Source organism: Plecotus auritus (genome assembly GCF_963455305.1).
Source record: "Plecotus auritus genome assembly, chromosome: 8".
Lineage (NCBI taxonomy): Eukaryota > Metazoa > Chordata > Mammalia > Chiroptera > Vespertilionidae > Plecotus > Plecotus auritus.
Window position 1 is genome coordinate 43,597,232 of NC_137782.1, and position 14,453 is coordinate 43,611,684.

General features: G+C 49.4%; 2 protein-coding genes across 5 annotated transcripts in view; one reads left to right on the plus strand and one right to left on the minus strand.

Annotated features, from left to right (window-relative positions):
- The window catches only part of MBP (myelin basic protein), an 81,739-nt gene extending 73,300 nt beyond the window's left edge, over positions 1–8,439 (plus strand). For all 4 annotated transcript variants that reach the window (XM_080684680.1, XM_080684677.1, XM_080684679.1 and 1 more), the window contains 2 exons: positions 2,827–2,946; positions 6,894–8,439. In XM_080684680.1, coding sequence (XP_080540806.1) covers positions 2,827–2,946; positions 6,894–6,938 — 165 coding nt within the window. In that variant the 3' untranslated portion in view covers positions 6,939–8,439. The remainder of the gene's footprint in view (positions 1–2,826; positions 2,947–6,893) is intronic.
- Positions 8,440–12,124: 3,685 nt separating this feature from the next.
- The window catches only part of ZNF236 (zinc finger protein 236), a 91,083-nt gene continuing 88,754 nt past the window's right edge, over positions 12,125–14,453 (minus strand). Inside the window, exon 32 of the mRNA XM_080683382.1 lies at positions 12,125–14,094. Coding sequence (XP_080539508.1) covers positions 13,970–14,094 — 125 coding nt within the window. The 3' untranslated portion in view covers positions 12,125–13,969. The remainder of the gene's footprint in view (positions 14,095–14,453) is intronic.

Genomic DNA, 14,453 nt, shown 5'->3' on the forward strand with positions numbered 1-14,453 from the left:
CATCATACAAATGAATGAGAGAAGATTAAAAATTTTAAAAAGGGAAGAAAAAAGAGAAAGGGAGAGAGGACTGGAGGGAGGGGAGACGCCTGCAGAGATAAGGTAGAGAAAAGATTTCATAGAGCCCCCGATTTCCTCCAACGCATTATGACATTGAATTATAAACTGATATATTTGCTGCAATTTTACATAAATATACTTGAGCCTTCTCCTGACCGAATGACTTTGCAAACAGGTAACAATAATGTAGAAATGGCCCTGGGCTAGCACTCACCTACAATTAATTGTTGACTTTCTGTGCCAGGAGGAGATAGAGATGAGACAGAAGAAAGAAACCCACTTTTGACCCAGAGCCTTGTGTTAGTAACGGCGTGCTCTGCCTCTTAGCTTTGCAGGCGCGGACTCCGGGCTTGACACAAAGTTCCCCCTGCACGTGTTGGCGGCTGGGTCCCCCCTTCTTCCCACCAGTCATCCCCAGGCCACCTCGACCCGCTGTTAACCAGAAAGACCTTTGCACTCCTCCCACCCTTCATTTCTCGTCCTGTTAATGTGTTACATTTCTCTTTTTCCCCAAGCAGACTCCTCCCTGCCTTCGCTTGCCTGCCTATCCGTTTCCAACAGCTCAGACTGCCTTCCTCTGGGGAGTTCTCAGCCCTGCTCAACCACTCTGTGTGCTTTCTGATATATTCTAGGTCGTTCAAAGCTATAAATGACCATGAATCTGAAAGGAGGAAAAGTCAAGCACATTATTAATCCGAAAACCAATCCTTGAATTTAGTTCTCAGACGCTCTTTATTTTTGGAGAAAAACAAGAGAGCAAGACAGGCTGAGTTTGCGTCCGGGTGGGGAAGTGTGGCTCTCTGTCTGAGGCGCAGCAGCCCCTCACTGTCACCCACCCCTCTGGGTTCCGTTCTGGAGAGCGTGTGTCTGTGGACGCCTCCGGGACTCAAGGGCAGCGCTCGCATTTCTCTAGCAGGAGGCTCAGACCTCTTTGCCTCACTCCCCTGTCCTTGCTCCACTCGATAACCTTGAAACGGACCTTCACATGAAAGCAGCTGCCTCAAACCCGGTGTCCAGTGTCCGTTCTCCGGCCTCGGCTGAGTGAGAAGGACAGTGCAGACACAGCTTGTGTGGTGGGACCCTGGACAGGTGGCTCAGTCCTGCCCAGTCGAGTGACAGAGGTGACCTGGGGGAACCTGAGCCTTCAGAGCTCAGCTCCAGCACCACTAACATAACTGGGTGGGTGAGGTGGTTCCTGAGGCCCCCAGCCCTCAAACACTCTTAAGAGATTGTAAGGAACTGTAGGCTGAGGGGATTTGGGAGTCTCGATCAAGAGATGGTTCCATTTTGTTTCCTAGAATTCTTTGGGGAGAAACATAGGCGGCCTCCTATTTCTTGTTGGCAAAACAAAGGGAAACCTCAGACCCTGTCCATGGAGTAGAGACTTACCCTGGGATGTGGGCAGCTGGGGTCACCTCCTATGAGCATCGTCCCTACATCTGGGACACTTCACTCTGAATGCTCACATGCGTGTGTCCACACCGCAGTTTGTCCCATTTCTTTCTCATGTGGAACATCCCAGGGAAACTGATGCATTTGAGAAAAGACTGGGGACACAGACTTTCATATATATATTTCTGTATTGATTTCAGAGAGTGAGGGAGAAGGAGAGAGAGATAGAAACATCAATAATGACAGAGAATCATTGATCGGCTGCCTCCTGCACGGCCCCCACTGGGGATAGAGCCCGCAACCCAGGGATAGAGCCTGCAACCCAGGCATGTGCCCTTGGCTGGAATCGAACCTGGGACCCTTCAGTCTGCAGGCTGACGCTCTATTCACTGAGCCAAGCCTGCCAGGGCTACAGACTTTCTCATATTTCTACTATCATCTGCCATGGCTTCAGCCCACAGAGGAAATTGTCTCCAGCCCCTAGAGGGAGGGCGGGCTGCTGGGCGGTGGGTGGAGGCAGGGATGGAGGCCCTCCCCGCATGAGGATGGCAAATTTAGAGCTTTGTTCCCAGAGCAGGGCATCCATTAACTCACGGATCCTCACAGCAACCGACGAGGAAGCGGCTGTTCTCATCCGCATTTTATAGAGGAGGAAGCTGAAGCTCAGAGAGGTTCCCACACTTGCCCAAGGTCACACAGCTAGGGAGCAGGGGAGCAGAGGCCATCCAGGCCGCCGGGCTGAGCCCTGGTGCACGACGCAGGCACGTGGCTCACCTGCCCAGACCTGCCCCTTCCCTCCATGGCACCAGCGCAGGGGTCCAGGGCCCAGGTCTGCACGCTCACCCTCGGGACTCTGCACCATGGTTCCTGGCACGGTGGGAGAGGCTCATGTGGGCCAGAGAGCAAGAGTCTCGTCCTCACACTTTAGAAAGGTGTGGGCCAGGGATCTCACCTTGTCCCAAGCTGCCTTCCTGAGATCTCTAGGAGACGGAGTGAATGAGAGCACGGTCCTTGCAAACAACCCAGACACATCCCCAGACTCAGTGTTGGCCTCCTCCAGGCCTCTGTGAGGAACAGCCACTCTGGGTGCCCTTCCTCCAGCCCCGTGTGGGCAAAGGTTCTCTACCTTGTCCTAGGACATCTGCTGACCTTCTCTTTGAGGACCAGACAACGAGAAGCAGGGAGGCCACTGGTGTAGAAAAGGCCTCAATCTTTCAAATAAAAGCATTCGGACAACTCATAACAGAGCCCTCGCCCAGGCCAGGCCAGCGCTGAGACACGCAAGTGGAGGGCACTGCGCCCTCGGGTCACCGAGGCCGCTCCGGCAGGGCCTCTGGGCCTGGCTCTGACCAGAGCTGTGCTCCTCTCTTGCAGGGAGCCGAGGGGCAGAAGCCTGGATTTGGCTACGGGAGCAGAGCTGCCGACTACAAATCTGCTCACAAGGGACTGAAGGGCCAGGACACCCAGAGCACGCTTTCCAAATTCTTCAAACTGGTAACGTAGCCACCCCTGTCCCGGGACACGCTGGGTGGGTGGGGCAGCTGTCCAGCCTCCTCACTCCTTTCCTCAGGCGTCTCAGTGAGCAGTGAACCATCAAGGCCAGACCCCTAGGGCTTAAGGACAAGATGGGCCACAGGCTACAGCTGAGCTGGGGGAGTCTGTGGGTGCTGACCCACCTGGAAGCCAGGGGGCACCTGAGGCAGCAGCATCTTCGCCTCCCAGGAAATGAGCAGGACCAGGTGATGGGGTGGGGATGGTTGGACCAGGTGAGAGACCCCGGAAACCACAGCCCATATGTCCCGTTGGTTATGACACTGGAATCCCACAGACCCAGGCTCATATTTGTTGCCCAAGAGCCCATGGCCTGTGACCTCGGAGCCTTGGTTTCCTGCTCTGTGAAAAGCGACATGTGGGGAAAGTGCTGTGACAGTAAGAGGTGATGAGAACAATGTGGTCACAGGTGCCTGCAGGTCACTCGCAAGGATGGCAGCTGATACCATTGCTAATCGTAGCGACAACCATGCTCAGACACCCGAGCTCTCAGGATGTCCTTCTGGTCAGCAAAGGCTGCAGTGCAGGTCTCCAGGGGCCATTTGCCCCGTCTAGGCCTTAACCTGGACCCACTCTCGGAGTCAGAGGGGCTGAGGCCTCGCTCCTTCCCAGACGCCTTCACGGTCACAGAGGGTCCCTGGCGCTGACCCCCTCATGCTGGGGAAGGTCATGATACTGGGCCCTGAGAAGCATCCCTGTGGACAGGTTCCGCCTGGAGGCCAGTCATACAAGGGCCTTGGGAAGGGACCGACTTAAAGATGCTCACAGAAAATGGACAAAATACGTGTCCATTTTCTGTGACCACCGGCAGGAAGGGGCTGAGGGTGATGAGGGTGGCGTGTGCCTCTGAGTCCAAGGTGGTTATCGTTCTGGGAGGGTGGCCAGAGAAGGCCGGGCGAGCAGGTGACAGCCAAAGGGCAGGACCCTGCTCCCTGTGAGCTCCAGGCGACACCGGGTCAGGGCTCATCTCTGCCAACAGAGCACAGGGCCCTGCAGCCCAAATCCCCACTGAGGGAGGTCTCTGACCCTTTAACTGGTTCGTTAAAACATCAAGAGTTTACAATTTGGTGTAATAACTTGGTCTGTAATCCAAATACCCTTTGATTTGCCGATCTGCCCTTTAACTCAGTATGAGTCATGCGTGTGGTGTGTCCGGGGTTGGGAGATGCATGCGGAGCCCATGTATCCAGATCTGGTGGTGCTGGGCGCACAGGTGGTGTGGACAGAGCAGGCGCTGCCTTTTAGGAAAGTCACAGATGTTCAGAGGAAGCCTTAAAAACATGAAGTGAGTGGTGAGTAGCCGAGCTGCTAACTGGTTTGATGTCAGGGAAAATGTAGGCAGATCCACTCCTCGATGTAACTACGAGGAAGGAAGTGAATTCCACCCCAGACGGAGGCTGTCATGACCCACTCACCTCAGTTCTGAAATGTGGCAGAGACAGGCAGATTGGACCTACCGGAGTGTTGGGTCCAAACCCAGCCCTGCACTCAGCACAGCCATGTTCCCACCTGTGGCCCAGAGCCGCCGGAGGCCACACCGATGGGATGGCCTGCGGTGCCCGGACCCTTTCTGCGCTGCCCCAGGACTCCCTGCGCCAGAGACTCCCGGGGAGAACCCAGCTTTTGCAGTTGTACCAATCTCCTTCTTGTCCCAGAAGTGCAGGTTGTCCTGTTCTGGGGAACTAGTTACTGCACTAACCAGCTTAGTGTCTATGAATCACATATGAGTGATGACCAACAGGTGAGGGGAGGGCACTGAGCAGGGACCCATTTATACCTCCCACAGTTATTGTGTATGGAACCCATTTGTTCCTTAATGAGGGCCAATGTTTCCCTAAAATTCTTCTTACAGGCAGTGGTTTAGAAATTCTAAAATTTCTATACAGTTCAAGGGAAGCTTCCATTTATCAAATTAAAACAAATTTCAATTATGGTTTTAATTCAATTTTACTACATAAAAATTCATCCGCTCTGCTACTCTGATCACATGGGGGCTGAATGTTCAACATGGAGCAGTTAAAACAGATTTTAAAAATCCCCCCGAGATGAGAGGCCTCAAGGCAGATGAGTGGAAATGGTAGGTTTGACAGTATTTAAGGTAGCAGCATGTCCCCTGTCTTTTCTCCCTCCTCCTCGTTCACCATAGAAAATCAGTGGTGAGAGGAAAAAGTGGGGGGAAGGGCCCGGATTCGGCTATCTGGGGCTGATGGTTGGAAACCGGGCAGAGAACACTACATCTATCCCAACCACTTGGAGCCACCCTGAAATGTGCAGGAGTTTCTCATTCCCACACACCTGAGCTAGTACCTGTTCCTACCCAGAGCGAGTCCCAAAAACTGTGACGTGTAAGAGTGGAGAGCTGTGACTTTGCCTTAGCCTCTGTTCTGTCCCTGCCCTAAAATACAAATCAGTTTGACCTTGCCCAAAGCAGACCAGTGCCTTAGGCAGAGGGTTGAAAGTGGTACAAACAGGACAGAGGGAAACAGGAGGCGGAGCGCCAGAGTGACTCTGGGAAGTGACCCACCTCTGAGCTGCAGCTCCCACATAACATGGGAATGTGAAAGCTACCTCTGGGCTGGGCTTTCTCGTTCATAAGAGAACAGATGGAACGGTTTGGCTCATGGTAGGTACTCAATAAATCATAGGTACACGAACAGAACATAAAACCAGGAAGCCCACCAGCCTTAATCTGAACAGGAACCATCCAGAGGGTAAATGGAACCTCACTTAAGCTGCCTCACAAAGGATGTCGGAACAGAACCCATTCCAGCACACGTGTGCTTTGTTGCATAGTAGTGGTGGTTCTGCTGTGGTCGGGAATGAGTCACACTCTACAGGCGCCCTGGGGTTGGAAATTCAGAAAAAGGCCAGGCTCTTCAGACTTCCCCGAGGGCAGCTCTGAGGGCCCTGAGGATGAGGTTCAAGGCTCCCACCAGAAAGCTGCAGCCCTGAGGCCGCCTGAGCGCTGCTCCAGACACTCCCCTGCGGGCCACACGTGGGGAACACAGAATTAGACTAGACCGCATCAGTTCAGTGCTCACTGTCTGGGAAACAGCATGTTCCATGTATATCTTGCTTCCTGGGGCTCACTCTAAAGGACGTCTTTGTTTTGAGAGATTGATTTTTCAGTGGAAACTTAAGGAAAAGGGGAAACCCAAGGAGGAAGAGACCAAAATTTGAATGCAAAATTAACGAGTTTCTCCCATGTCCATCTCAATGACATGAGTGACCAACTGTATTGTCTTCTCAGAGAGTGGGCTCCCACACCCGAGCCACCTCCACACTGCGGGCCCTGCACAGCTGTCTCCGTCTCAGTGAAGGCCAATGTCAAAAATTTTTTTTTGATTGTACAGAAAACATGTCCATTCCTGGTTTTAAGCCCCATTAAGTCCAAGTTTGCTGACAGCCCGCCTGTAGGTTAGTCTGTCTGGGCGAGGTAGATGAGGGGCAGACAAGTAGGGAGAAGCCTCCCCCCCCACCTCCCACCCCCCTTAACCCTGTGAGGTTCAGCAACTGGTGTGTCACTCCAGGGGTGAGATTGTCCCTGTCCCTGTCACTGTTTACAGACAACTTCCCTCCATTACCCTGGGAATTTCTAGCCAAAACCAGAGAGGTGCTCACTCCAAGCATACTAATGAAGACATTGAGCTTTTTCACCTGGAACTGAATTTCTAGCCAAGAACATCCTGGGAACTGAATTCCAGTGATTCATCTGAAGCCCTGAATTTCAGCGCTTGATCAGGGAGTGGTGAGAGATGGAGCGAAGACACCTTTATGTGGCTTAATTTCTAGCAACAGACCCAGTGGCAGAGAGCCCCCAGTGGTTTCGAGGAAAGGGGAGCATGGCCGAGGGCCCAGCACTCACCTAACGCTGTGTTTCCTCTTCTCAGGGGGGAAGAGACAGCCGCTCTGGATCGCCCATGGCTAGACGCTGAGCCTGACTCCTGTTCGAGAATCCTGTCCTGGCTTCTTAATAATCCCGCCCTAGGGTTTTAACACTGTCCCATCCAGTCCATCCCTCATTCTAGACACGACTTCTCGCTAATGCCTTGGCCTGTGCGCACAGTCGGGTCAGGCACACCACATCCTACTGGGAGTTTCTGGCCCACAGCTACATGGACAACACAAACACAAAACAGTTCAACTGTTCCTACTCTGTCTGAAGACAAAGTGTCCTGGAGTCTCATTCCGCAGCGGCGTGCCGGGCGCCCCGGAGCCCGGCCTCGTCCCACTGACCCTCCGTCCTTGGACTTGCTTTGCACGCTGACCCACCCCCGGCTTCGGCCACTGCTGGGAGGCACTGCTGTGACACAGGACACGTGCGGGTGGTGGGACTGTGGCCACGCTTCCTCCAGTTCCTGTCCCTGCCCTGTCTCACCTCCTAAGGCCCCTTCACCTCCTAACAGGACTAGGCAGCAGGAGTGGCGTCACCCCCGCGGGAGCTTCGGTATGTGGATGCCGGTGGGCAGCTTGGAAGAGAGCAGAGTGGTGGGCGCAGAGGCCCTGTGGGGTGCTCCCACGCCAGATGGGCTGACCTCATGTGTGATGGAGAGGGGAAGGAGGCAAAAGGGCCGGGCAGTAGCCTGTGGCAGGAAACAGGCGAGGACATAGCGGGGACCAGAGTGGCCCCTCCAGAGCCCTGTTTCGTCACCAGAGCCCGGCTGAGAGCTCGGGGAGACCTGCACAGAGAAAGTGGACTGTAGGAGATTTTGGGGTGGCCGCACAGTGTCACCCTGGTCACTGGAAAGCCAACCATGACAGGTGGCATGCTCAGCATGGCAGTGCACATTGCAAACACTAACCTTGTGGAAGAATAACCCTCCGTGTGCTTGCATCCTGGGAGTGAATGTGCTGCGTGACTAGGCTTAGTAGGGCCCACCCCTGGTCACCCTGCCCCTGATCCTGCCCCTGCCTCTAACCCTGATCTTGCCCCTGACCCTGATCCTGACCCTGACCTATGGCTGGGCCTGGCTACTGAGGCTAGAAAAGCTGTCCTCTGCACAGTACCCTTCTAATATGAGCAGACACCCCCTGCCCCTCCATAACGTACTGATTGTGCCTTTTGAGTTTTAGTGCCTCTTCTCAGCCTTCCCTCCAGACCCCCGCAGCCTCCTTTTCCTGTAGAATGAAGATGAGGAGTGGCCTCCGTAAGGCCCCTCTAATTCCATCTAATCCTGAATGTTGAGTGTGGGTTTATATAATGTCTATTAACTCATAGCCTCAGTGATGAGAGGGTAACAAAAAAAAACCCAAAAACAAAAAACAAACAAAAAAAAACCTTCGGTAAACAAAACCTCCAAATTGCTCACTCCGAGCGGTCTGCGTGAGCTGATGTTGGTGTGAGCCCCACGCAGATGACCCCCCGACAGCAGCCATGGCTGTCACGGGGAGAACACACTGTTCTTGAATAGTGACATAAATAAACTTTTAATGATATTTGCACGGGGTCTCTTATTTGCGTCCGTGAAACGTGAGCCCACATGCCGCAATCATCACATCCGAGCAAACGCGGGTACAGACCTGTGGTCACGGCACACAGCAGGCCAGCACCTCTAGCACCGATGTCATGGCATGGCTCACACATTGATGAGAGAAGGTGAGATGGGTCACTGTGAGGGCGTCGGTTCTCTGATTTACCACCAAGAGAATCTTCAAGTTATCTTTAAACCAACTTTTTAAAAATATATTATTATTTTTACTGATTTCAGAGAGGAAGGGAGAGGGAGAGGGAGAGAGATAGAAACATCAATGATGAGAGAGAATCATTGATCGGCTGCACACCCTCTACTGGAGATCGAGCCCACAACCCGGACATGTGCCCTGACCAGGAATCGAACCATGATCTCCTGCTTCATAGATCGATGCTCAACCACTGAGCCATGCCGGCCTGGCTAAACCATCTTTTACATGCATTTACCAGTGAGCACCCTGCTCATGTGAAGTAAGGAATCTCTGACAAATTACTTTTTACCACATTTTATCTTGCAGAGACATTGACAAGTGATTTTGGGAATGTTTGCTTATAGTTGATTTTATACAAGAATTCTCTTTCAAAAAGATCCACTAAAATTATTTTTTATTTTGCTTTCCTTTTGACACCACCAAGGGTTCCTTTCTGCCTCAGTAGCAGTGGTGTTGAACTCTGTGCATCTGTGAAATTCAGCAAGGGCAGCCCCAGGCGGGACAATGGCAGGGCCCCCAGCCCGAGTCTGCCGGAGCCCACAGCCTCAGAGTGTGTGTGCAGCCATGCTCAGCAGCAGGCAGCCCCACGGTGAGGCTGAGGGACTCCAAGCCAATACTGACCGACCCTCTTCCTTTTTACTTCTCTACCCAAACCTCCTAGGATGGAGGAATTTGGAAAATCATGCAGAGATAATTTATAAACGGTCAGTGCCAGAGCTCAGCTAACCTGAGGTCCCAAGTCACCTCGCGTCACAGATTTGCACAAGATGCTGGGCCAAGTCATGCCTTTGTCTTTAAATGCAAACAATCTCACATCGTAAGAGAGCCAAGTATTCTGGGAAATTCATTGGGAGAAGCACTTTAGGTAATTAAGCAATCCACTGTAGAGGGAATACATTTCCCACAATCTGATCACTTGAAATAGTCCCATCCCACCACCCCCATATTTAAAAATGATTAGAGCAATCCCCCCACAAACAGGCAACGAGGTGGGGCAAAGACTCTTAACCAGCCTCTCTGAGAAAGTCCAGTCACATCACTTTCCTCCCAAAGTGTATGGAGTCCCTACTCTGTGCTAGAAACAAAGGGAACCAAGACAAAAGTCCTTCATTTACTATCTCAACAAGATAATGACTGGATAAACCACCAGCTTCTAAAAGTTTGAAAATGAGACACCCCCGCACAATTCACTGGGTGGGTGGGGGGGGGGTGAGGGCATGTGCCGGGGGGTAGGGGAGGCCGGGGGAAGGTCAATGGGGAAAAAAAGGAGACATATGTACTACTATTTGTAATACTTTAAACAATAAAAAAACATTTTTCTTCTTCAGTGGTGAATCAAGAGTGAATCACTTTGTCATTTTAGAACTGGTCAAATAGATTACAAATCTTGACTGAACACAGAAGCCATCGTGCTGTAAAGCACCACACATAAAAATGGTTAAACGGCAAAGCCTCGCCGAGACTGCCCACTGCTCCTGCCACTGATGCGGCCACTTAGTGTTCAGTGTTAGTGCTGAAATATTGTACGAGGCACCCATACAAAGCGGGTGGGTATGAGAGGATGAGTGTGGACTCATTGGTATGACTGAGGAAGCGCGTAAATTCAGATGAGATCAGCAATGACCAAGCGTGACATTTGCTTAGAAACCTCCCCAAGGCAGAGACTGCTTCTTTAAGAGGGATATGCAGGGTTTCTAACTCTAACCAAAAGTCTGCCGCCCCACTTTTTAAATGACGAAGAAGATGCCATTAGATTTTAAAATGCTAATTTTCACTAGAATAAGGTAAAGACACGGAGGCCCCATGTGTATGTAGGCACTTCTGAAATTCCATTCTACAAACTCCAAATTACCTACGTCACACGAGTAAAGTGGCAAAACAAGAAGACATCTAGGTTCACAAGTATCAACTGCATAATTTCATCTCTGCCTCACTTTGTACAAGAGAGTCTAGAAAAAAGAAATTAATTAGCAACAACTGACCCTTGGATTAACTTTTTCTTGGTGATAGGGGGAAGGGTAGAGTATTGACTGTAAAATAAACTTCTGGGCTAGGGGCGGGGGGGGGGGGGGTGGTATGCAGAGAAGGCATGAGATCTCTCTAAAAATGTAACCAGACCACAGTCCTATATATCTTACATGTTTTCTTAAAAAGGTGTCGCTTACATAAATCCAAGGGATCTTTTTTGTTGTTGTTAAAAAAGGTGTCTCTTCGTAAGTTAGAATATTCTTCCACAGAGAGGAATCCACATGAAGAAGGGGAATGCACTTTACTGTGCAGAACCTCAGACCTGGACTAAACACGCACACCTCTTGCACATGTTACGTAAGAGGTTAGAGAACACTAGGTATAATTGTAAAACAAAAACTCACATTTCCTTAAAAATGACAATGGGCAGAGGAGTACAAACTATCCTAAAGAAAGGTGCCCTAGCTAAATGCTGAGATCGGATGGCACTGGAATTTCGCCATGGGGAGGACCACTGGGTACTCCTTGTGAGGACAGGTGTTCTCCGTCCCCTCAGGGACACACGGCCAGAGGACACAGGCAGTCTATGATCATCCCACCGACCTGACGGGCCACAGGCAATATCCAGGTGGGTGTGGTCTCCTTTCACACCCCTGCAAGCACCGAGGGGTGTAACTGAGGCCAAAGGCTAGCTGCAAGGGCAGCTCGTGTGGACCAGGGCACCCTGTGTGGGCAAGGGCACTGGAGTTTCCATTTCTGAAAGGATGCTTTTTCCTAAGCCACTGACATTCTATGGGAATAACATAATGGATGGGATTCCATGCACACAGGGTTCCTCCCGAGACCTGGCGTCACAGGAACCGCACCCAGGCTCTCTCACAGACCCGCAACCTGGCACCAGTGAGCTTTCACTGTCTGGGTTCACAGAGGGAAAGGAAAGTGTCCAAGTTCTTTTCTGTTAAAAACTCTCTGAACTTGGAATGAATTCATGTGTCAAACTTCCTTATATTAAATATTCTAAAAGAAAAAGTGGGTCACACTTCCTAACTTCATGTTTTATTTATTGTTCTTCCAAAGAGATCTGCTAAGAGGAGATCTTTCTGAAGATGCTGTTATCTATCCTCATGGTCCTGGTTGTGCAAGGCTGGAAATCTCTCGTCAGGAGACTTCATTGGCCACTAAGTCATAAAGAGCAATCTGCACTCCACCCAGGGCTCCCGTAAACTGTCTTTACAAAATCTTATCTTTTCAAGGAATGTTTTGCAAAGAAGCAGCTTTTATAATTAGAAAGTGAATCAAAATAATACACTAGTATGTTGTATTTGCTCGCTAATAAACTGAGAACACTCACAAAACGAATTGCTGATAGGGTTTTTTCTTTTTCTTTAACCAACGTAGAAGTAGTTTTAGATTCTCGTGGTACAGTGCAGGGCTGTGCTTGAGTACAATTAAGAATTAAATAAACCCTCTTAGAGATTGTCCTGAGATGACATTTAATGCTAAAAACAAAATAAATAAACTAGCAAGAACAAAATTTTTTAAATTCCAATAATTGCAACTTGGGATTTTTGTTTACCAAAATTAATGAACATTTCTAAAATATTTTAATACAAAATTATAAAAGAAAGTGCATTAGAAGCAGAACCTTTAAAACTCTGGCAAAATTACATTATTCTGAATACACTGACTACAGCCAGGTACACACACCAACATTCAAGGAAAACCTCAAGATATATAATAAGTCCAGCATCACAAGAATAAGTCAAATAAGGCTTTTTCCCCTTAAAAAAATATACAATACACAACAGTTTGAAAAAAAAGTAATATTATTTAACAGTTTTCTGACTTAAATATTTTCACATAACAAAAGCTTTTTTATATCACCATATTACTTATATACATATCCAAAAGTGAACAAAAACAAAAAAAAAAATCAAAAGATGCCCTTTCAAAAAAATAAAAGTGAAATGTCTCTTTTTTTCAGGAACCTGAAACGAGTTCCTCTCTTAATATACAAAGTCCGTACACTATTTACAGTATAATAAAACTGCCCTCTGAAACCAGAGAAGAAATGAGAGAACATAAAGGCAGTTATTTTTCAGAAAAATAAAAACAGCCCAGCTCTATGTTACAATGAAAAAGAGACCCATTTATTAATAAAATGAACACAATACTGGTCTGAAGTGCTCACAGGGAGGTAAAAGCGCTGACGCTCTCTCTGTAATGGGGACGAGTGCTTATATTTACAAAATATACTGTTCAGCCACACAGAGGCCCATATATCTGTATGTACATATGCACTTATATATAGAACATATAAATAACTTCAAAGGGGAAATTCACATGGAGAGAGAACTTTCCATCTTTGGAATGCTGCAGGAAGGACACGCCGCCCCGGCACGGGGGGCTTGGTGTGGGACATGTTGAATGTGGCACCATTGATGAGACAAGAATTCCCTGAAATAAACACACACCTGCTGATGCACGAGGAGGAAAACACGGGCTCAGGAGGGCTCTTGCCCTTCGACTACAGAAGTACCTAATGTCGCGGTGAGCAGGGCCAAGCTCCTCTCTCACTTGCTGTTGGCACAAAGGGCTTGTACTTTCTGCAACGATCTGGCCCGTGGACCTGCTTGTCGCTGGTGAGGCAGGGCAGCGTCACGTGCAGACCGAGTTGTCCTCATCCGTGTGTCGGGTTTACTCTGCTCCCCAGGTTTACGCTCAGAGGCTGCCTTCTTATAACTAATGATTAGATATTTTAATGCAGAGAGAACTGGTCCAGCCATTTCTCAAGGTATTAGTTCTATTAACTTACAGACTAAAAACAGTCAGTTCTACTACCTTCAAAATGCACAGAGAAAAGGAACTTCCCTGTGTGGTCTAACATTTTTTTTAGACTTTGTGCACCTACCTGACATTTGTTTTATAAGCTATGCTTCTTAGAACATAAAGCATGAAGGAAAATATGACCTTTTCCATGTTAACTTGTCTTTGTAATACAAAGAAATCACACTACAATGATAGTTAAGATCCAGTTAATTTGTGTGTAACTAGACGCACTGGCCACGGAGCAGAGGGTGAAACTGCCTGTTGCGTACCTGAGTTCAGTGATTTGTAGACAAATGAGAACAATGTGGTTACATTTCCCCGGTTTTTTTCCTAAGTCTCTGAAAGACAATGATTCTTTAGATAATTTTATAGCTAAAAACCTACTATGGTAACATGTTCAACACTTGAAGCTTCAAAACAGAAATTCCAAGTGCTTCGTTCTGCACAGCACAGAACCTTAGAGATGTCCCAGGGTGCCATGGGCTGCTCAGAAGACATTGGCCAGTGCCTGCCACTCGCCGGCGGCCTCAGGCACCACCTCCTCCAGATGCAGGGTCTGGCTCAGCTCCTCGGTGCCCTGCTCCTGGGGGCCCGCGGGTTCCTGCAAGGCTCCTGCAGGGTAGACAGAGCACAGGCAGATCAGACTCCAGCAGCACAAAATTACTCAGTTAAAGGACAGCTGGAATACAGACAAGGACTTTCTAAATGGAGGGCTTTCCACCCCAATGAGGAGAGCCATTTGAGCGCAGTTTGAATGACTCAGGGATGATGTCGGTACTGACTGTGAACATGGCAGTGGCCACGGACAAACCCACCCGTGAGGGTGCTATTCCTTCAGTATCAGTGAGGTGGGGCAGACAACAACATTCACAACTCGCCTCTTTTCCTGATAGGAAGTAAAGCAGGGCCTGGTGTGTATCTGTTAAAATGAACTTTTTCTCCCTCAAAACCCCATGACAGTGTCCTCTCTT